This window comes from Balearica regulorum, chromosome 9, assembly GCF_011004875.1.
Source record: "Balearica regulorum gibbericeps isolate bBalReg1 chromosome 9, bBalReg1.pri, whole genome shotgun sequence".
NCBI lineage: Eukaryota > Metazoa > Chordata > Aves > Gruiformes > Gruidae > Balearica > Balearica regulorum.
This window is the reverse complement of record NC_046192.1, coordinates 6,331,867-6,355,229: the sequence shown is the minus strand read 5'-3', so window position 1 is coordinate 6,355,229 and position 23,363 is coordinate 6,331,867. Positions and strand designations below refer to the sequence as shown.

The 23,363-nt window shown below is 38.0% G+C and overlaps 1 protein-coding gene across 1 annotated transcript in view; it reads left to right on the top strand.

Annotated features, from left to right (window-relative positions):
* The window catches only part of PIK3CB (phosphatidylinositol-4,5-bisphosphate 3-kinase catalytic subunit beta), an 80,138-nt gene that overhangs the window by 14,662 nt on the left and 42,113 nt on the right, over nt 1-23,363 (top strand). Inside the window, 3 exon segments of the mRNA XM_075761824.1 lie at nt 5,489-5,587; nt 20,106-20,291; nt 23,104-23,329. Coding sequence (XP_075617939.1) covers nt 20,139-20,291; nt 23,104-23,329 — 379 coding nt within the window. The 5' untranslated portion in view covers nt 5,489-5,587; nt 20,106-20,138.

Here is a 23,363-nt window from a genome sequence, read left to right as displayed (position 1 = left end):
CTAAACTACTAATTTCTTTGTCACCAGCTTTGGAGCTACTGAACCAGTTGGGTAATCACTTGTGCCCTAAACTGGATTGGAGCTGTAAATGAACTGGGAAGTGTTACTCATTTGACTCCATGTTTATGAATCAATATAAAGTAAATCTAAGCACTTGTTTGTGAGTCATCTGAAATCATAAAAACACTGCCGTTCTCATGAAACGGTCATGTGCAGCCTAGAACTTTGTGTTTCTTGAACTATAGAGTACCCTCTAGTAGGTTCTGCAGCCCAGAATCTCTCCTAGGATGTTTTGGTATTCTAGAGTTGTCATTATAAGTTATCAGCACTGGCAGCCAGCCCTCTCTAATGCTGAGCACATTTGCAGGGTCACCCACCTACAGAGACTTTGCTAATCTTGATTTCAGCACACTGCTCTGAAATCAGAGAATGATTGGTTGCCTAACAGTATGAGAGAGGAAAAATTTGCCATCTACTAGAGTCTTTTTTTGTTAAGCTTCATCAACAGTGATGTGTTGCCCTTCTGCTTTGCCTAGAGGCATTTCTTTTGAATGTGGCAGAGCAGAAGAAAAACAGTTGAATCATTCTGGGAAAATAAATTATTTTTGTTTAGGTTTTTGTTTGTTGATCCTAAATAGTGCAGGAGGTGCCTTGCCATCTGGAATTGTGTTCTTTGCTCCTTTAGTCGAAGGTTCTTCATTTTCCAGTGCCAGTAAGAGCCCTAAGTCTTTTGGTCTTTTGTTGACTTTGTGGTAAGGACAAAAGATGGTCATTTGCCTCACAACTTCAATCATACTGACTTCTAAACTACAGTGAGTAAGAGGATTACTGGGTTACTTAACCCTGAGCACCATCAGGATATATCACTGTGAAAGAGGAATTACCCCTTCCTCCTCCACCTCCCCCCCCCCCCGCCCCTGTGAAATTAAGTTCAAATGTCAGTAAGTGGCACCCTGCTAGAAATCAGTATTTTCAAAATAAAGTTGATGAAAACTTTCAAGATCTTTTTAGTATTGTCTTACAGTTCTAAACTGAAAGGAATTCAGCAGCGTGTGTAAACAAGTGAAAAAAAAATCTGATTTATTGTAAAGCATATTAGTATGTGCTTGTGTGAGTATAAATTTCTTTTGAACAAGCCCGTTGGACGCTGAAGGGGATTTCACAGAGGTGAGCCATGGCTTAGTGAGGCTGGCTCTCTGGGCAGAGTGAACTTGGCTTCGTTAGAGGGTGATTCATAGCAGGTGAGTACAGAACTCCTGCTCTGAATCACTTGCTGGATAAATGTAATAATGATATCGAGTTCTTCTTAATGAAAACATGTGACTGAAGGATATTACTGTTTTTTACTAACCACCATCATCTGTGAAAGTAGAACACAAGGAAGAAGACTGCTGTGTGTGTAACAGTACACTGTCCATTATCAATAAAATAGTTGGTCTCTAGATATTAGTGGAGAAATAAGTGCCACCTTTAAAAGTTCAAAACTGGTCTCTGTCGTTGAAGAGACTATGGCACTGCATAATTAGGATGATGCTGATGTACAGTTCTACCGTTTGGATCAGTCTACATGCTGCAACACCATGGAATATATAGGAAATGTTTTTTTCAGATTCAGGCTTTAGCTTGCATTTTCAACACTTGCACTGAGATGTGCAGTATGTGGAAATGGGAAGTTGCTGTGATTTAGCCAAATGTGCACTGCTGCAAGTTTTTTCTCACTGTTTTAATTCCTGAACTTGGATTGTAATGGCTTAATTACTGATACTGAAAGTTCTTGAAGAATTTTGTGCATATTATTGTTGAAACTTAGGACTGAGGAAGGAGGGAAAAGAATGTTGCTTTATATTTCTCAGTATTTTTTTTCATTTGATACGTGGTGTATTACTGATGGTTAATCCCCTTTTTGTCTCAGACTCAGAGAAGTGGTGAGTTTCTTCAATGTCGAATGGATGCTACAGCAGCTAATTCAGCTTGACATTCACTTGTCCAATCTTCAGTGCTGTTGAGAGCATGAAATGCACGAGACAGCTTTGAGGTAGCTGAAGATATGAACCAAAAGCTCTAAAATACCCTAGCTGTACGTTTCTCTATGTATCGTTGTCCAAAACACCTGCTAGTGCTCTCAGCGCTGGTCCTGTTGCCTTCCTCAGCGCGTTCTTCCAGAGTAAGAGATACTCAAGAAACTGCTATATCATGTCATTCAATCCACTCAGAGTTTCTTATCCTAAAGCAAACCCGGAGTATCCTCTCTAACAAATGGTTTCCTTGTGTGGTCTGGCAGAAATCACAGAGGACCCTGTCTGATGGGTCTAGAAATTGTTATAGAGTAGGAGACCACAGGGCCACAATTAGCCCAGTAATTTCTATGTGACATCTTATATTGCTTATGAATTCATTTTTCTTTTCTTTTTTTCTTCCCCTCCCCCCGCACTACTTTGTGTGTGGCCTACTTTCCTGACTTAACGATTGTTTTACATTAGATGCTTCACAGAAGTTTCAGGCAAAAATTTCTTGTACGTTTTTCCTCTCTCTTCCCTTGTGGTACAATTTTTTGGTCGTATGTTCATAAGTATTTCTGTGGACATAAAGAAGTGTAGAGGGTAGCTATAGAACTGTAGAAAGTTTTACTGTATTGTCACAGGCATTTTTGATTGCCACTACACAATTTTATGATTTCCCAGTTATTTTGTAAGATTGTTAATGCTTTTTCTAAAACAGTTATGATTTGCGTAAAACCAGTATCTATGTAGTAAAGGTGTAATGAAAGGATTCAAAAAATGTTTATTTTTCAAAATACAACTTCTCATGCAGAAGTTGCAGGCTGAAATGGAGTAGGATTTCTGTTAGGTCCCTGGTGGTACTTTGTGTGGAAGGTTCTATCGATGTGGACCAAAGGGCAAGTGCCCAAGGTGGTGTCGTGTTGTGGTTCTGGCTGAGCTCACAGTCAGCAGAGACCCGTGAAGGAGACCTCGCTGGTAACGTCCAAGTGACAGTTCTATTTTTCCCATGTTCCTCAGACAGATGTAGTAGGGAAGAGGTGTGTGCTCATCAGAGTGTCCAGTTTGTGCTTACTACTTGAGGCAGTTCCTTTGTCTTTCTGATCTTTACTCTGTTCCCAGAGATTATGCTTGTGTGTTTCTTATGTAGCTGGAGTTCTCGCTAGCTGTTTATGGTAATTAAAAGGCCAGCAGAGTTTGTACCTTGGTCTGTTAGGTAATATAGTCACCCGCCTTTGAAAAATTTTCCACTTGTGCTTTGAAGGTAGAAAGTGTCCTGGCATACAAAAGGTTGACCATGATGTGATCTGCAGTTATGCTGATAACCATCTCTTGTAACCTCTGTTCTGTGGGTCTAAAAAATGAGCAAAGTTGGTTAGCTACAAAAATAAAGCTGCACGCTGTCATCCTCTAATGAAGGATTTGTTTCTGATGCTTAAATATAGTAATGGGTGGTTGGTCTGTATGCATCAGAAATGTTTTAAGATCTGGAGGGCTAGCCATTCCCCCAGCTATCCGCAGTGTACGGTTGGTTGCAGAGGACCAGCAGGAGGCCTATTGACAATGTCATGTCTGAATTGCAGTGGAGGTACAAACTACTGTGAGAATAGAGGGGAAAAGGGACAGAGAGATGTAGGGAAGCGAGCAGAAATATAGCAAGCAAGAGACTGGAGAACACAGGAATTAATCAACTGTGACAGGAGCTGTTCACAATGTACTGGCTTGTTAAATATGTACAGTTTAGGGACCCTAGGTATTTTCTGGGCTTTATGCATGTGCTTAACCCCTCAGTCAATGCCAGTGCATTGACTTCAGTCTCCAGTTCCAGGTCCCAGTTTGCACTGTGTGGTGTGAAAATCGGTAGTGTTGTGGTTTAGCCTCAGCCAGCAGCTAAGCACCACGCGGCCGCTTGCTCGCTGCTACCCCCCTGGTGGGACGGGCAGGAGAATCGGCGGAAGAAAGAGGTAAAACTCGTGGGTTAAGATAAGGTCAGTTTACTAGGACAGCAAAGGAAGAGGAAAATAACGAAAACAGTGCTTATAAAAGAATATACAAAGTGGGTGATACACAATGCCCAGCACTGGCCAGCTCCCCCCCTTATATACTGAGCATGACATCATATGGTATGGAGTATCCCTTTGGCTAATTTGGGTCAGCTGTCCTGGCTGTGTCCGCTCCCAGCTACTTATGAAAATTAACTATATTCCAGCTGAAAACCAGGACAGGTAGGTAGTATGGTATATGGAAGGAATAAGGTCACATTTTTTTCCAGTGTATGAGTGCTGATATTAGAAAACTACTGTTGTGCATTTCTCTAGTCTTCCTTTTTGGCTGTTGCCTGCTGTAGGCTCCTAGTCTTTAATCATGAGAAGTTTTTGGACTAATTCATACCTTTATGCACCACAAGATTATTTTCAAAAGGTTGTGCGTGGAGCAGTACCTTAATTTTTTTAGACGTAAGCAGATGGGGTAGCAATTATTTTTCCCTCAAAGCCACTGAAGAAATCTGTGTTGCTTCACAGTACTCTACATGCTGATCCCTAGAGGGGTTCTGCCCTGCGTGAGACAGAGGGAAAGACAGCCCTTGTTCCTGATCACTGTGCTGTGTTGCGTTTCTGCAAGCACGGTGTGGACTACTTAGTGTGGTTTAGAAAAAAACTGTTTATGGGAGGAGGAACGTAGTTACATGCCTTGTGTTTTGACCTACAAACTTGTAGATAATAGTGTCAAACTGATAGCACTGCTTTGTTCTCAAGGGAGTTTTAAATATTTTTTGTTTATTTCACTTTGCTGAGAGCCTAGTTTGCAAGGTAGAGCTAAATGGAGATCATGTCTTGGCTCTATGGAGATACTTTCTCCTGTACATCTGCAGGATGTTGGTAAGAGGAGACCTATTGAACCTTTCCTCTGCTGTTTCACAAGTTGAAATATAAATAGGAAGTTGGGATCAGTTGTGTCATCAACTCAAATTCTCCACAACAGAACTACAGGTGACATTACATTTTAAAAAAAAGAAAACAAACCCCCCCAAGAAGTCTAAACCAAACAAAACCCAAAACTAGCTTGCAGCAAAGTGTAAAAGAGAAGATGTGGTTAGGAGAGTGAAGGCGACTCTATTCCATTTCTTTTGTCTTTAATTGCAATGGACATCTGTTGATCTGATCCAAATTGAGTGTACAAAAATTTAAAAATATTTGTAGCAGCTAAAAGTGTTTTGACTATGTAATTCATGATTATAATACCTATTTCTACATATTTTTTCCTTTCCTCCTTTCTGGTAACTGAGCGTTTGAGGATTTGACATTCATTTAATTGTTAGATTGTGTAATGTGAATATGGCACTATAGTATTCAAAGAGAATGAAAATACGTGGTTAATGAGATATTTCTGCACAAAAAGTTTATGGAGGTATTAAACCAACTATAAATTGTTGATTTACTCATTTGGTTAATTACATTATGTTATGTTTTGCTTTTTTACATCACATTTAGGTCATCTTCCGAGAAAACAAGTGTAATAGTAAGAAAACAATGTTTAATAAAAGTAACTTCACTACACAGACAGACTGAAACAGGAACAGATCCTCTGGAGTAAGTATTACAGTTGCTTCCCTACACACACCCCCCCCCGCTTGTAAAGTCAGTAGCATGACTATTAGACTATTATTATATTTAATTTTGTTACAGTTACATTAAAAAAAAAATCAGTGACTCCATACTCATTTTAGTTCATCAGCTGATAATGGACACTCTTGGACTTTTATTGGAGGATCTCCCATCTTGGAAGCAGTTGTATCTTAGGAAATTTAGATGGGCTTCAGATTTTTCTCTTGACTCCTGTGTATTATGCATATGGTTTTGAGCAGGAAGTAGCCTAGTATAGATATAGTTCATATAACCCCTGATTTGCTGGCAAAAGTTAAAGCCCTGCCTGTACCTTCCAGGGACTTTGAAAATATAATTGTTTGGCTGTAACTTTCCACTCCTTGCAGTCTGTGTGACTTTAATATTTTTGTTGTCATTATTTTAATATTTGTCTTGTATTGCAGTTCCATCGTCCATCAAACTAGCATGTCCTCAACTTATGGATCTCAGATATGTCTTTTCTTTATTGTTTCTAGTTAATTTCTAGCTTTTGTGAATTCTAGGCTGAGACGTGTGTCTCATGATAGAAGAAGCTGTGCTACCTGCCTCGGGGACTGTGGATTGCACCTTTTGGTACTAGATACCTAAACATTTATATGCTGATACAGTATAATTCTAAATTTCTGTGTGCTTCACTTGATTGAGGTGGGAAATATAACCATTTTTCTGTCACCTTGTTTGCATCAGATTGTAAGATGTTTAAACATTTCTTGCAGAAGTTAGAGACTGGGAAAAATCTGCATAATTTTCTGTCCGATGCAGATTTTACTCATTCTGAGTGATATGTGAATGTAATTCTGCAGGAGTCGTTGCAAATACACTTGAAAGGATACTTAGGAATGAAAAATATCTGGCCATTAGGATTGAAAGACGGTGGAAAATGGTTTTAGTTTACAAGTATATTTTGGCATATTGCTTGATTGCCGAGAGGAAATGACTCTTAGCTTCTTCTTTAAAAAGGGATGTGTACATGGTGTCATAATTTGGATAGAAAAATGTCTGTGAAACCTAGTCAGACAAGCTAAACATTTCCTACTTGGTACTTTTTCTAGTGTGTTTTAACTGGCAGAATAACATATTTAGATTGATAATGTTTTTTTAAGGGGAAGAAATTAATTACTATAAAATTTCAATTAAACATGGATTTAAAGAGGTTGATATGCAGGTTAGTTCCCTTTCTGTGAGTACTTGAAGCAAATACTACAGTTTTAAGTCAGCACATGTAAATTTGTATCAGTTCCTGATTGAGGCCATATGTCAAGTGGCCAGTAAACATATTTGCAAAAGGTTCTTGTAGCACCTGATACTTGAATTCTGACCTCTGAAGTTTTCAGAAACTCTGTTGTATGAAGTTATTTGTCTTTTACTGACTTATTAGACAACACAGTAGAAATATAGGCACCTGTCACAATGTCCAAATAAAATAATACCTATTTGCTGCTTACACGCTTATTTGGACAAGTTAATTCTTGACTCTGGTAATCAATTTACTGAAACAGATGCACAATAAAATTGAAACCGAGCTCTCCAAACAAATGAAATGAAAAATATCTGCTGGAGAGACAGCTTTAGTCATTTTAAATCATTGTATACAGGCTTATGCCAGGCACAAAACTCACTCGTGTTTAGTAGCCAAAAAACTCGTGTTTCGCCCTCCCCCTTTTTTTAAAGGGACTTGGAGAATTCAGATGTTATAACCTAAAATGAATTCTAATTTTTCCTTTTTGGGGAAATATTTTTGAACTTTTTTTTGTTTGTTTTGATTTGGACATTTGTGTATGCTTGTACAGATTTCAGTCATCACAAAGTATTTTGCAATTGCAATCCTTCATTAAAGTACTAAAAACATTAAAATAAAGTCTGAGTAGCGTCTATATTCACAGATAAAAGGCCAGGTGAAGCTCTCATCAAGTCTTAAAAACAGATGTCGAATCTCACAGCCGTAGAAAAGTAACTCCATGCACGGGTCAGGCTGCTAACGGCAGCTACTAAAGGCTCTGAAGGTAGGAGCTTTTCTGGGAGTCCGTAGGTTGAGTGTGAGTCAGCAATGCGCCCTTGCGGCGATGGAGATTAACCATGCACTGGGCTGCCTCAGCAGTGTGTGGCCAGCCGGTCAGGGGAACGATTATTCCCCTCTGCTCAGCACCTCTGAAGCTGCCTCCAGAACATCATCTCCAGTTCTGGGCCCTCTAGAACAAGAGAGATGCTCACAAACTGGAGAGAGATCAGCGGAGCGCTGCTGCTGGAGGCACTTAGGAGGCTGCAGCATGTGACATTCGAGGTGGGACCTTTGTTTGGAGAAGACAAGGAGAGAAAGATCTTTACTAGAGTTTTCCATTGCCTGAAGGAGGATTATAGAGATGTGGCTAGATGTCTTGGAGGTGGAGGGAAAGACAGAGTGCAAGTGGCGGAATGCACAAGTTGCAACAAAAGAAATTCCAGTTGAACATAAGGAAAAAATTTCACTGTGAGGGTGGTTAACCACTGGAGTGGGTTGCTCATGGGCACTGCGGAGCCTCCATCCATGGAGATTTTCAAAATTAACTGTGCAAACTCCTAAGCTACGTGCTTTAACTTCAGTGTTGAAACTAATTTTGGGACCAGCTGACTCCCAGAGGTCCCTTCCAACCTAAATTAGTCTGCGATTCCTAGATAATCTTAATAATTTTTGGTCCTTATGATGAATGGCCAGGACTGCTTTTGATTTTATTACCATTAACTTCATGACAAAAGTATTGATTGTGTGCAATTTTTATCATTATTCTTTTCTACCAAATGGCATTATATTTCAAGTTGTCTTTATAAATGTCATGGAAAAGATGCATAAAATACATCTAAGTATTTGCATTAGACTTGAATTGTGGGATTTCTTTCAATGCTTGTTCGGCGTTGAGCAGTCCTGTTCATCTAACAAACGGCTGTGGACAACCACCTCTGAATCTATGTAGTGGGTGACATTGAAGCTGGTGTTGGAAGAAAACTAACTGCAGAAATCCAGACCAGATTGCTCTCTAAGAAACCGACCCAGTCAGGAAGTATGTCTAGTCTGATGAAGCATGTAAATTTTTATTTTTTTTTTTTTTTCTTAAAGGGCATCTTTCTAACTTTTAGTACCCACGTCATCTCTGTATGTGGAGAATTAAGCACAGTCTCCTTATGTGATAGCTCTGTGTTTTGCTCTGTGTGCCCTCCTTTTAGGAGAAAAATTCACTCCTAATTAATTTTCCACTGTTTTTAATTATTTCACTTTTTTACGTCTCTTTCTAGATGTGTACAATCTGTCTGCTGGAGAATAACCCTCTTTCCTAGAGGTTTTGATTGAAATATCAGAAATAATTGAAAAGTGAATCTTTTAGTCCCTGTGTGAAGAGGTATCTATATATAGGAAAACTTCAATTGCTGGTCTTAACTTTTTTTTATAGTAGAAAGTCATCTGGCTCATAATTGAGAGACATAATGTTTTAATAGCTGAAGGAAACAGTTGGCTGCTGGTGAAATTTGATGGTCTAAGTCCATTTGTACAATTCAAAAGGAGAGGAAATACTAACAATTTATATATTTAACTGTCTTGTAAGTGGAATGTTTACTCCTCCTTTCCTCCCTGTTCACAGTGGAACAAATAACTACTCTGAGCAACAGAACAGGCAAGAAAATACTGGAGAGCAGAACTAGTACTGCTTTAATATTTCATAGGGTTTTTTTGTTAGACTATTAAGAATTCTCGTAAATTCTTGTATAGCAATGGGGAGACGGGGACCCTACAGTTTACTCAGTACAATAAATCAATAACAGCACAACTCCAGATTATTAATGCATCTTTTCAGATTTGTGACAGACACGTTATGTAGTCTTTCGAACAATAGCTTGGGCTGTTATAAAGCCAGACCTTTAGGCTGTAGTATTACGTACATTTTTTAGAATGAGCTTAAGAACGTGTAAGACAGCGAGCCAGCCCTGGGGCTGGAAGAAACTGTCATTCTTCTTCCACCACTCATCTTGCTTCTGTTTACATCTGCACTTTGCTGGCACAAGCAGTTACGCAGCTTTGTAGGAAACTGACTCACCTGTGTTAAAAAGACATCTTTATTCTGGGTTAGGGTGCAGCTCTTTCTCCTCCTTTCCCCTTCAATCTGACTGTCCTGTCTTCTTTTTTCCCTTGTGCCAGCTCTATTCACCTTTTTTGTTAAGCTGTTTTTGGTCGTTTTGTTTAAAATATCCATGTGAGCATCCCATCATTTAAATGTTTAGTAGGGTCTTTTTTTAATATTACAACTCAACGTATACTAATGTTTCATGCTAACCTTCCCCTAGTATGTAAAATATCTACAGTGAGCTGGATTATCAAAAGTGAATTACAGAGGTTGTGAACTAACTGGGTCTAATCTCCCAACTCTTCAGTCTCATCTTACTGTCCTGGAGCACGCTGTACAGAATGCCTTGGTCTTCATGTCAGGTCCCACTCTGCCTGCTGCTATTTAAAACTTACTGAAATCTCTGAGAGCGCTGTTTACAAGTTTTCCTAACGGTGAATGTACCAGATATGTTCTCACAGCCCAACTGACACAGAATACTGACTTATTTATCTGGGCTTTTTATTTCATTTGAGCTTTTCTCCTTCTTGTCACCCTGACTCTATTGGTCAAGGTGTCAAATTGACTGTTACTTATATGACAGTACTTTCCTAATCTGCTGTTTTCTTCCATTTCTTTATATTGCCCCACTTCTTGACCATGCAGAACTGGATTCCAGTGAGCTGGAAGGGGATGTTTCCTTATAGTGGCCCCACCTTCAGTGTGATCTGTGATCAAATGCTTCTAAAGACAATTTCAGACAGTAGCATTTAAATGTGAAAGTTTTTTTCTTCTTCCTGCAGCTCACTTTAACTGTACAATACAAAAAGATGGCCTGAAAGTCCTTATTTTTTTATATATATTAATGTATCTATATAGTGATTTCAAGGTACAGCAAAGGATAGTCGTGAATTAGCTGTGAGAAGGTGGTATGCTGCTTATGTATTTTGTATTCATTATGAATGATGTGCTGCCTGTGAATTGTCTGAAGTCTATCAGAAGCCTGGGACTTAAGTTTTATTCATTTGTTTGATTCATAATGAATAATCTTTGGAGGGAGCGGGAACTGTGTTTACTTGCCTGAGTATAATGTAATGAGGAGTAAGAATTTCCTTTTATCCTCATTGTTCAAACCAGTTCTGATAAGTTTTTGAAGGCTGGAATACCATTTTAATAGTGGTGTTCTCTACCTGTAGACTTACTTTGCAGGAAAAATTTTCTGAAGACAATGATCTCATTTACAGCTAGTTTTAAAATTATATTTTCATTGAATTATAGAATAATTTCCATAGGATGGGATGACCAGAGGTAATCTAATCTAACCTAACCATCTGTTCAAATCAAGTTGCTTAAAATGAAATTAAATTTTAATTTGAAACCAGTTAACATGTTTGTATTTTTTATTATCTCTAATTCCTGTTGAAGGCAATTGCAAATTCAGGTACTCGGCATTTCTTGAAATCTGGGCCACTTTTATGTAGAGGCATTAATATCAAAGTAGAAACTCCATTCATTGTGGTTTTAACATCCTGGCTTCAGTTTTTAAAACCTAACGCGTAGTGCGATGGGTACAGCAGAGGAATAAAGCTACAGAAGATGAACAGGCAAAATAATCAAGAACCATGGAAAAAACCTAATTAAATTATCTTTGTGAAAATTTAGCTATATTTCATGAGGAAAATGAGAGAATCTGGACTTGAATAGCTGAGACACCACTCTTGGTACCAGTCTGAGCATTTGTGAGGGAATGGCATTTAAATAAGGCCTTTCATGCTTTCTATACATAGATATTTTTAGAAAGCTAAATGGTGATATTTTTATTCTGATTTCTGGAGGAATCCTGACTAAATGGACACTTAATTTTCCATTCCATAGGGCCAGCTCATGTGGCAGTTGAACTAAACTGCTGGGAAATATTTATAGTATCACATGATCTTTAAAAATAACTTCCCAGACTACACTGTAAATGTCTTGAATTCTTAAAATCTTTGCTGTTGCAGATAGATAACCATGACATTCCTGGAATGGAAAAATCTTAGCTTTTCTGATCTAGGCATTCTATTTATAATCAAGTTGTTTGTATTTGCTTTTTAAATTTTTATGCAGTGTAGACTGAAATTCACCTGTGCAGTTGTAGAAGGCCAGAACCCTGAGTGGGTTCTCTTTAGGGAAATATTAATTTCAGTGGCCTGGTATGAAATAACATACAGAGTAAACTTTAATTGTCAGTGCATTAGATCCCATCTTTAAAAGAGGGTCAGTGTTGATCCGATGTGAACTGTGAGGTCTAGTGAACAGAAAATACAGTTCTTAGTAGTACATGCGTTGCTTAGCATAGGTGCTTCCTCCTGTGGCACTAAGCCTTTAAACAAAACCTAGGTTGCAATTCCACGTTACACCTAATTTCATCCCTGTGACTACTGCTGGAGGGTAATGACAGTGTTCTCACCCCACCCTTGCTTCAGATACGGTGCCTGCTTGTCACAGGGTGAGGCAGGTTGTTCCTTGAGTCGATGGAAAACTGGTAATGTTTGTTCGTATTGTTTTTCCATTGTGCGCTAGGGAGGCGGGCAGCCAAGAAAGGGGAAAAGCAAAACAGCGCTGCTTCTGACTGCAGACTGCCCTCAAAGTGAGCTAAAGATAAGGCGATGCTGTGTGTGGGAAGCAGTGTGACTTAATGAGCGTCGAGGTAGTGTCTGAAGTGATGCTGTTACAGTCAGTATAAATACAGAGCAACTCAGCAAAATAGGAGTCCCATGCGATGCTCTGGAACTGCTGCCAGTGTGTTGGCTGCAGAACAGTCGTTCTGCACCTGTAAGCTCATGGGCTGTGGCAGCAGCTGTGAATTTGTTACAGTTTTAGGAATAGAAGAGGATGTAGTTCTACAGAGCCGTGAACTGGTACGCTGATCTAATGTACATATTTGACTTCAGAGTCTTCAGAAGAAATCAGAAATATTTCAAGTATAAAGGAGGAGGATTTTTTCCTTTGATTTTTTTTTTAATGCCTTCTAATTTTCATAGGACATAGACCTTCCTGCATATTCTGACTTGTTTTCCATCTTTGCTGCTAGATTTTTTTCCCCTTATTTGTTCTCAAATATTTCCTTTATAGCTTGCTCATCTTTTTATAGTACTAGATGTTTACGTAGTTAGAAAAACGATTACAATGCTTATATTGTGTGAGTGCTTAGTGTTTCTCCTACTTAAACTACGTGATATTCTGCTGCTGTTTCCTAGAAAATAACTGTGGTCAGATTGTCATCTAGTCTGTTCTGGACAGTAAGATATTGTTTAAACACTGTTCTTGTGTGTCTGGATAGGGTGGCCTTTTTCAACTGCTTTCACTGCTGCAAGACTTTTTTTTTTTTGCCCCTTGACTGCCACATGACAGAGCAAGCAGGAAATAAAAAGCTGTATTGATCACAGTGATGATCATCTTGAATGTGGTGTTTAACAGTTGTAATAACTTATTATATAAAGCAAAAATCTGGATAAGCAGAGTGCTCTTAGGTTTTGCATAATCATACCAAGCTAGTTTCTGGTATTTGTTCCTTATGTAAATATTCATGTTTTTAGTGAAAAGAAAAAATAAGTCCAGGTTTATATTTAACCTTAAGAGCTGTAGATACTTATGTGTCCTTAAAATGCACTCTTGTTTGAAAGAGGTGGTGTAAAAGAAACTTATTTCTTAAGAAAACTGACCTTCACATATGCAAGTGATTTCTCCCCCTACCCCCAAAAAATGTTTTGCAGTCTGTTAGGGAGACAGCATGCATATTTCATCCTGACAGAACTGTGACCGCATTTCAAGGATAGATGACATCATTTCAGATGTACAATATCTCTTCTAAAGAATTGTCTGAAGACTTGATAAATGTCTGAAAGAGATAACAAGGCATCGGAGTTTTCCTCTAACACAGTGTTAATGTGGGTGTTTATATTTACCACCTTCCGTGCAGCTTCTTTTACTTGTCTTTTATTAGTATTCTTTTTGATTATGCTTCAGGATAATAGATTGAATATTGCATTGAATTTTACATTGGTGTTCTTTTAATAAAAAAATACACCTCAAAGGATTAGTGTTAGGGGATTTGTGGTGAGTTCACAAGTAAAGGAGAATTTCTAACAATGACATAGTGTCAAACTTCAACATTTTGAAGAATGCACCAATTATTTTGGAAGAACCTACTTGACACAGATTAATACTGGGTGTTGATAACAATCTATGTGGATTTGTGAATGCTTTTTAAAGGCTAGGTCTTTTGCTTATAAGATAAATATTTTTCAAAGGAAAGTTTATTGCATTGTAATTCCATGTCTAATTTTTTGCAGTGCCTCTAGACAGTCTCGTGCTCTCTGAGCGTGCTCTTATTCAGCTCTTAATTTCAGGATAACCTTATGAAATCTCTCCCACACTTTGCTTTGTCCTTCATATCTTCTTAGTCAGCACTGTTTTATGTCAGATATTTGCATTCCTTTACATGAGCAAGTTAACTACTCAACGCAGGTAAAAGTGAGTTCACCAACTCTTACAGCAGTGGTGCAAAGCCTTTGCAGCGGGGTGGTCCTAGTGCTCTCTTGTCCTCAAGTAGTCGTAATGGAATTGAGTTTGCCACAAACTAGTCTTGCCTGCCTTCTCAGCAAAGTGTGATTAGCTTCTGAGTGCGTGGCTTAGTAAGGGAACACAACCCCAACTTGTAACCACAGCTTCTGAAACCCTACCGGTCCTTTAGTCCAAGAGGTAAGCCTTGTAACTCTTGGGGATGTTCTGAATGCCTGCGTTTTGTTAATTGATATTGTGTAATGTTCCAGTGGTTCTGCTGGTGACTGATTATCTTGTGATCAAGGTCACAATACAGAGGAAAGACAGAAAATTAACTTAACTTTTGCATTGATTTCACAGAGGAAATTCTCAGCCTCTGCAGGAATCCCATAATGAAGAAAAAAATAGCTTACATTGCTTCTATGGTGAAACAGTCAGTCATCAACAGACAGTCTGATCTGTTGGTGAAGCAGTGGCAAGACAAGTGAGTGTTTATGGAAGACATCAGTGATGAAATCTATGTAACTTACTGCATAACATACTACGTGACATTTGCTAGATTCCTACATCCCCTTGTACCTAGCTGGAACTACATTAGTGTGCACTATTCATTTTGCTTTAGCCATTTAGAATTTTAATTGTCTTTTATTTGGAAATTCTTTCTCCCTGTTGAAAGTAAATGAAAGTGTTATTTCATGTGTTTTGTAAGTTGCTCAAAATCTGGGCTGCTGGTCTTGCCCTGTTGCCAGCTGTTACCACCACCTTCTTTCTGTGTGCATGCAGTGTGGCTGCTTAGAAAGATGTTTTGGGTGAAAACTGACTTTAAAGAAGAGAAATACATAAAATCTCAGTTGGATCAGTGCTCTGATCTTGCTGACAGGAAGGGCAGTATGATCTATCAGTTTTAGCCAGTTGTAAAACTGCATCTTGAGGCTGTAGTTACCTGAAGCATTATGACACAATCTGGAGGCTTGCTGCTGATGAAAAGAGAAGATCCTGTGTCCATTCCTACCCTTTTAGAGGCTCTGGCAGCCCTTAGATCCTTCCTATGACTGTATTCAACTAGATAATGTGAAAGAAAATTACTCATTGCTTCCACCTAGATGGTAAGCTAAAAAAATTCATGAGGAGACTTCACATGTGCTGAAGTGGGTGCAAGGCAGGGGAGTAGGACTGGGCAGCCCAGGGTAGGGGGAGCAGAAGGGAAGCTGTAGGCTTTCCCCTCTAGCTGTCAGTGAGCATGGCATTTTATTGCTCAGCTTCACTTGAAGTGTATGATGAAAACCATATTATGGCACAGTGTGGAGGCTCACAAGGTAGATGTTGATGGCTTGTAGTGATTGTTGTTCTACTTCAGCCTTAATGCTTCGTGCACATACCAGATGTACAGATTTATAGATAGGAGAATTGCAGGCAGTTGTCTTGCTTTGAGAAACGTTGTTGTAGGGCTTCTTGTTTCTGTACATGAAATAAATAAATACAAAGATGAGTGTTAAATTTTCTTTCTCTTCTTCTCATTCTGCAGATGTTCTACTAATCTGTGTTCCATTTCCTTCCATTACTCTAAGCAGCTCTTTCAGAACTGCTGGTCTGTTAAAATACAAATTGAGTGGTTTTGAGATTGAGAGAGAGAGAATGTGTGTGTGTGTGTGTGTGTGTGTATACGCACACATATACACAAGTCCGCAACGTGTAAGTCAAAGTTTAGAGCAAACATATACTTCACATGGGAAGGTTTGTTTGCTGTCTATCAATACTACATGCCTGTGACTTAAAAAAGCATTTCATATTGGGCTTTGCTACTATTAAATTAAAATAATCGTTGATTGCATACTCGAGTAGCCAAGATTAAGTACAGTTTTAATTACTTCCTTCTTTTGTATAAGTTGTTTTTACCGTGACGGTAGGCAAGAATAGCTATGAGGTTAACAGCCTGAAATAGCTTTTTATTATTATTTTGATTATTCGTTTTTCCCTTTAGCTGGAAGTTGTTTAAAATGTCTCTTGTGTTATTGCTCCAATCCAGATGGCTTTCTGCCTTTGTTTCAGTTACTAGATGTGATACTGTTAGTTAGTCACTACTGCCACCACACATTTTACAGTTTGGCCCATGACTCATTCTCACAGCCGTCTTACGTTGGCAATCAGTGTTATTCTCAGTAGAAATACTTGTTCTCTCTTGACCACTCTGATGTCAGCTACTGGTAGAAACTGGGTGCTAACTGTAAAAGACACTAACCTGTTTCCTTGAGGAAGGAAATTAAGTGCCTGAAAGCAAGAATAGCTTCATAGCGTGCTCGGATTGGTGTGATGATTGCTCTTCTCTTTTTAATTGAAAATTTAAATGGAATATCAGAAGATTCTGATGTTTGTGTTGGAAGTCCGTAATTATAAACAAGTAATTCAGAAGAACTTTGTAACTCTATGTGGTGTCTAAGTTATAGGGTATGTAGCAGTATTTTTGTGTCTTGCTTCTTTGAACATTTTATACTATTGTTGGTGCACTAAAGTGGTTTCAACAATTGCAGATGTTGTGGAAAAAACATCCAAAAGAGGGTGAAAATATAAAAGATCTTATGCTGAATTAAAATGGAAATTATGAATGAAATAACTACAAAGATTAATGTTTTCCTTGCTGCTGTACCTGTTAAAGTGATGCTTTATAATGGCGCTACCACTTCATTTTACCGTGATAACCACAGAAGTTACCTTCTGAAGAAGAAGAAATGGACTGTGTATGCATCCAAGTATGCAAAGTCTTTATTTTTACATAATTCAAATTATTTTTCTGTGTCTGCTATTTCAGTTACAACAAAGTGGCAGCCAAGATTTTATGGGTAAAAGTAGCTGGATAGGAGAAAAGAAGTACTATCCCATTTAAGTAGTATCTTGTTAAAGCTGTACTGATTGGTAGTGAGGAACTACGTGTTTTCTCAAGATTTTTTGGGTAGATGCGGTGTTACTCTAATAGTGTAGTCTGTGTTGGGTGATGGGGTTAAATTTTGCTTCTTTCCTTTAGACACTTTAAGAGATAATGCACCGTGTCGAACTTTCCACACCCTTGACGAATGAAGGGATGGATTTGTAAAGATCTGGTAGTTAAGATAAAATATTTTCATATCTGATTTGTTTATTGTCACCAGGACTACATCCCCATCCCCCAATTTTTTTTGTTTTGATTGTCTGACGCAGTGTAGATTTATTTGGGGAATGAGGACCTTATGATGATAAACTATTATTCGATAATGGTGATAAGAGCTCCCTAACTGTTGCTTCTAATAAGGAAAAATGTTTTTCCTTATGTATTTTCTGAAAGGCAGAGGGTTTTTTCTTTGCTGTTAATGAAAATTCTACTATGTTTTTATCTAGTACAAACAAAATACTAAGTGATCCACATACTTAGTGTGGTAATAAGATGTGTTGGCAGCAGCCATGCTTGCGTGGGAGCTCACAACTTTGCTAAGGCTGAATGGAAATTATTTGGGTCTCATTACTTAATGTATTTACATGGCAGTTAGAGGTGAGACCTAAGCGTGGCCTCGTGTCTAAGGCAGCTTTGAGCTGGCAAGCTGATAGTAGCTCAGCTGCGGTACCAAATAGCTGGTTTGAGTACTTAGCTGGACAGGTTTTCGACTTGCTATTCCACTGGTGACTGGTAAGCCTCAGGAGATTTCAGTTCTTTCTAGCCCTTTCCCTACTGGAGATTTTCATCTCCTGAATTTTTCCAAATGTTAGATGAGCGATTTTATATATTTACGGTAGCTGGAGGGATAGAAACCAGTGCTAAGGAATGAGGCAGAGATGGACTGTGAATATTTTAAAGTGATGATTTAAATGGTATTACTTGTTTAACAGTGATGATCAGTAAAAGTTAGCACTGAACAGCCCTTTGTAATACGTACAGAATGTTAATAGCTTGCTTGTCAATACAGAGTTACACTTCTGTAGTAGTTGATTTTTGTGCTGTCAGCATGTTCTATTATCTGTTGTAGGCACATTCAGCTTTCCCCTATGCTTGTTCGCTTGTTTATTTATTTTATTTCAAGCTGTTTGTATAAAGCAAGGGATTACAAAGAGACTTTCTGAAGTACGACTTTTGTACTTCTGTTGTCAGTTAAGGACGATGATGTATATGACAATGAATTGTTTGGTTTAAAAGCCTACCAATTTTAAGCATTAAATTTCTGAAATAATGTCAAAGAAATTTAACTTGCTATAAATCAAGTGTTAACTCCTGCATATCATAAAGTTTGGATTTAGTAGCTGGTAGTGTGATTTTCTCAAACTGTGTTGTTTTATGAAGAAAAGATATAAGCTGGAGAGGGAAGGGAACAAAACACCTTTGTTATGATGTAGTTGGTCTCCTGGAATTTTGTGGTGGGTTCAATTATGGTGCATTATAAAAAGATTTCCTAGTTGCTTGTTTTTTTGGGGGGGGGTGGGGGTGGAATAGTAATAAAGTGCTTTGGGATTGAAAAGCTGTATTCATAAATGCATATACATTTGGGAAGTTTGCACAGCATGATAATTATCTATAATTCTATGGCATGACCAATGTAAGCAATCTTGTCCTGTATCTAGGTATATCTTTGTAGGTTTAGCACCTGTAGAAAGGATTGTCTTTTGATAATGGATTTTGCCTAGTGTCTTACCAAAGGGGACAATTTTCTCTGTCAAATAGACTTTTTAGCAATGTAGTCAGCAGTGGTGACTGGATTTCAGAAGGCTGTTGTGCCGATGATCTTGTTTGAATTTGCTCTGTGATGTATAAAGAACAGCAGCCCAGTGTGTTGGGTACATCCTGCTTTTTCTGCTGGTGCTGTAGCAGCTGGTGCTGCTTCAGTTAAGCAGAGTAGGCCTGGTTTCAGAGCAGGGAAAGGATCCGGAAGAGAAGGGAAGGAGCGATAAAAGTAGTGGAAAGCTGTAATAGTAGTAGAGTTGCACATTCTGGCTTGTTTTTTACAAATGGTGATGTTCCACATCTCGTGATGTCCAGCAAGAATTAGAAGGGTGTAGGGGTAACTTGTCTTTATTATAAAAGTGCTTTACAGTAGTGTTTTACAACACTTCCCATCCCTTTGTCTGTTGAAGAGCATTGTCTGGATGAAGAGGAAGGTAAATATTTCAGTGAATAGTGACTGAAAGGAAAACACCTCTTTAGTGAATGGTAACCAAAAGATAAGAATTGGAAGGTCAGAAAAGCTAGTGGTAGCATTAAGAGTAAATAAAACGTCTTGTAGATTACACAAAGGGTTTCCCCCCACCCTGCAGTGGATGTAGTTTACACAGTGGGTTGAATTCATAGGAGATGATCTTTAAGGGTGAGAGTAAGTTGAGATAAATGTCTTTAGAGGAAAATGTCACTTTCTAATATCATTGAAGATGATTTTCCTGCTATTAATATGGACTGTCGAGTGTGTTACTCGGGCTGCATTTGTAGACAGCTAACAGGAAATTTGCAAAAACAAAATTATGAAATCGATCGTGTGTTTTCATATTAAATATTGCCATGCTTCATCCAAGAAGTTTGCTTTGATTGTATTTTATGTTTTAGAGAGAATCTAAAATGGATTTCTAATCTCTAATTAGTTAAGTTTTTTCTCTTATTACTTTATGATATAAATATCTCAACAATAGTGCTTTACCAGGCAAGTGCTTTTATTATACTAAATAGAATTAATGAGGATAAAATTATGCTTATGTGTTTGCAATACTGGCATTTGAGACCTCAGACTTGGAAACCGAGCTGTACAAGCAGGCTTATGTAAACTTTCCAAAGGCTTTAAAATGTGTGTCTAATTATAGAAGGTTAAGTATACTGAATCTTAATAATTTTTTTCCCCCCTAAGGCCATGTGGTTATGATATTATTGAGATTCCATAATGCCTCCTGCCGTGACAGACAGCCTTGACATCTGGGCAGTGGATTCACAGATTGGTGCTGATGGCTCAATAGCTGTGGACTTCCTGTTGCCCACTGGAATCTACATCAACCTGGATGTCCCTCGAGATGCCACCATATCTCATATTAAACAGGTAATAGCAAATGGTCCATGAACTTAAAAGTTAGCTTGTATTTGGAATGAGTGCTGTTTCTGATTTTTATATGCCTTTTGGCAAATCAAGTAATGAATTTGAGTAGGCATAAAAAATAATATATTGAAGGCGCATACACAGCAGATTGATTAATAAAGATGTATATGTGTCTGAGGGTTTGGAATGTTTTTGGACAGAGGGCAAGGTTTGGAGAAATTATTTCTTGCTGATGGTTACACTTCAGCAGAGATTATTCTAGTAGCTCTATATTAGTACTGTGTTGCTACATCTGAACCTTTTTTAACACAATGGTAATACATTGTACATTGATTTAACATTTCTCTGATTACTGTGTGAACTGGAGATGTGTGTCTAGTTTGATTTTTAATATAGAAGTCATACATTGTGCTCCTGCTTCTTTTGATTGACAGCAAAGATAGATGCTTTAAAAACTACGTATGTCACTTAAAGATTGTGTACAAGGGCTTCGTTAGGGCGTCACTTAAAAAGTGAGGGAATACTCAAATCAAAGGAAGGGGAGTATGTAAGGAAATAACCGCAGATATTAAAGAACAGTCTACTAGCCTTTCATCAGATATTGGCCATGTGAGGGCATTTAGTCAAGTTACTGTGGAATTAGATAGTGGATGAATTGCAACACGAAGTAATCTGCCCCTTAAGCATAATGAAGTTCTAAAAATAAAGAAGTGTGATTTCTCATTGCATTGCATTGCCTAGTAACTGTTTTTTATTCCTATTAGGTCTGACAGTATTCACTTGTTTATAGAAATTCTTTTCTTTGCATCAGTAGTATCTCATTTATTGTAGTCCTAATTTGAAACCTTCTAGGCACTGAAGCATTTTTTTAATGCAGTGGACCACTTAGTATTTCAGAAGAAATGAGAGTGCCTCTAGAAATGGAAGTGAAGTTTTGGGCTACACTCAAATACTTGAAGTAATTCTGACTGGAAAAATATAATTGTTGTTTCAATAAAAGGGTAAACTGGGCAACCACAGGTTGCTCGGTGGGTAAGATAATGGAATAGCTGATAGTGATTTCAGCTGATAAAGAATTTTAAAAAGTCAAGTGTGCGTAAGTGACGACAATACGGGTCTTGAATTAAATCATCTGGTTTTCTTGATGGTTGTGACACATTGAAACTTAAATATCAACAGTACCTGTTTGTAGCATGTTAGCTGTTTTTCAAAGAGAAGGAATGTTGATGATAACTGCAGAGGTCTTTCATGGAGATCACTGTATTTGTAAACAAAACAATAATGATGACTGACATACTGGGTTAGTAGCTTTGCTCCCCCCACATTGCTGTGACAAGGCCTAGTTTGTTGACCCTTGGATGTACAAATAGACGACTTGAGAGCAAATACGACAAGTTTATCTTGTACATGAAACTGTTAAGATTAAAATAAGAGAAAAGAAGAAAAATAGCCAGTTATATGAGGGCTGAAGAATTTTTCATTTCTGTAGGCTTTCTAATTCTAGCAGGCCAATACTTTGGATGTGGTCAGTGGAAGTCAGCTTCAGAGACTTTGTGGCTTTTTAAATGTTACAATCATTAAAGGATATAGTAAGTACCAGTAGCTGCAAATTGAAGTTAGATAACTCAGAAGGGGGAAACAAATATAAAAAGGTACAGACTTTTAATCAATATAATAGCTGTTGGATAATAACACAGAGGCAATAATAGATTAGTCTTTTGGTACCCTTGAAGTTGGAATTTTTGCGCTACACCAGAGGTAGTTGCTGGATTCAGCTTTCACTCAGCTAGGCAAAATGTACTGAAATAAGTTTCTGGAAGACAGAATTCCTTGTACGAATCTATGAAATACATGCGGGTATGTTCAGTTCAGCAAAAAGGAGTTCAGTTCAGCTTCAGTTGTTTGAGGAGAGGTTTTTGCCATTGCATTATTGATCCTGCAGTTCCTGTTTCAAAGTAAGTTTCAGAAACAAATCCATAAAATGTAAACTTTAAAAATTAGGATAAAAATAATCTCACAAATAAAGATTTGAATACTATTTAGGTCAGGAGAGATCTTTTTACTTCCAATTTTGATTTCTGCTAAGGATTTGATATATTTTATGTATTTGATACATTGGTGTTAGTTAAGGTGTAATCTGTTACTTAAGTATTCAGCTCAGTAAAGCATTATTTAGCATTCTGTGGGTGACTTACATGTCTTAGAGACCTGCCAGTAATTTTCAAATAAATTTACTTTAAGGTTCTCCAGACTACAGGGATTTTTTATTATTATTCAGGAATTGTTCCATAGCGGGGACTTGTTGCCTACATATTTCAATAATTACTGGAAAAAGAAAGTATAGATGTGTCTTGAGGGAGAAGGATTTTGGTAGGAAGCCATAGGAATGGATGGAGGAGAGTGACGGTTTGCTGGTCGGAGCCGAGAACATCAAGTGCTTTGTTACTGTAGTGACAGCCGTGGCCCTGCAGCTTTACTGCAAATAGGACCATAGTGGGTCAGTCCCAGGATAAGCATCAGGATAAGGGTTAGTGCTGCTCTTCTCTCATCTCCTCATAGTACTTGTCCCTATGTGTTTTTTACCCCTGGGATATTTATGCACACAAGTTGCTTCTTAAAAATAATCTCAAAATAGAGACTACAAAGATGACAAAGTAAATGTATGATACATAGGGAAAAAATGAACCAAGTTAGCAAACATATTACTCTTATGTTCTTTTGGGAACATAAATGGAAATTGATGTTACCTTCAGTGCCATAAGATATGTCCCTGCTTTCTTGTTTTGCTTTATCTCTTTATTTGTTTTCTTTGCAGCTGTTATGGAAGCAGGCACATGCTTATCCACTCTTTCATCTCCTCATGGAGATTGACTCTTACATGTTCTCATGCGTGAATCAGACTGCTGTGCATGAAGAATTAGAGGATGAAACACGGAGACTTTGTGATGTTAGACCCTTTCTTCCTGTCCTTAAACTAGTGACAAGGAATTGTGATCCAGGAGAAAAGTTGGATTCCAAAATAGGTGTCCTTATAGGCAAAGGTAATTACATTTAGTTTTTTTGAAAAATGAGGGT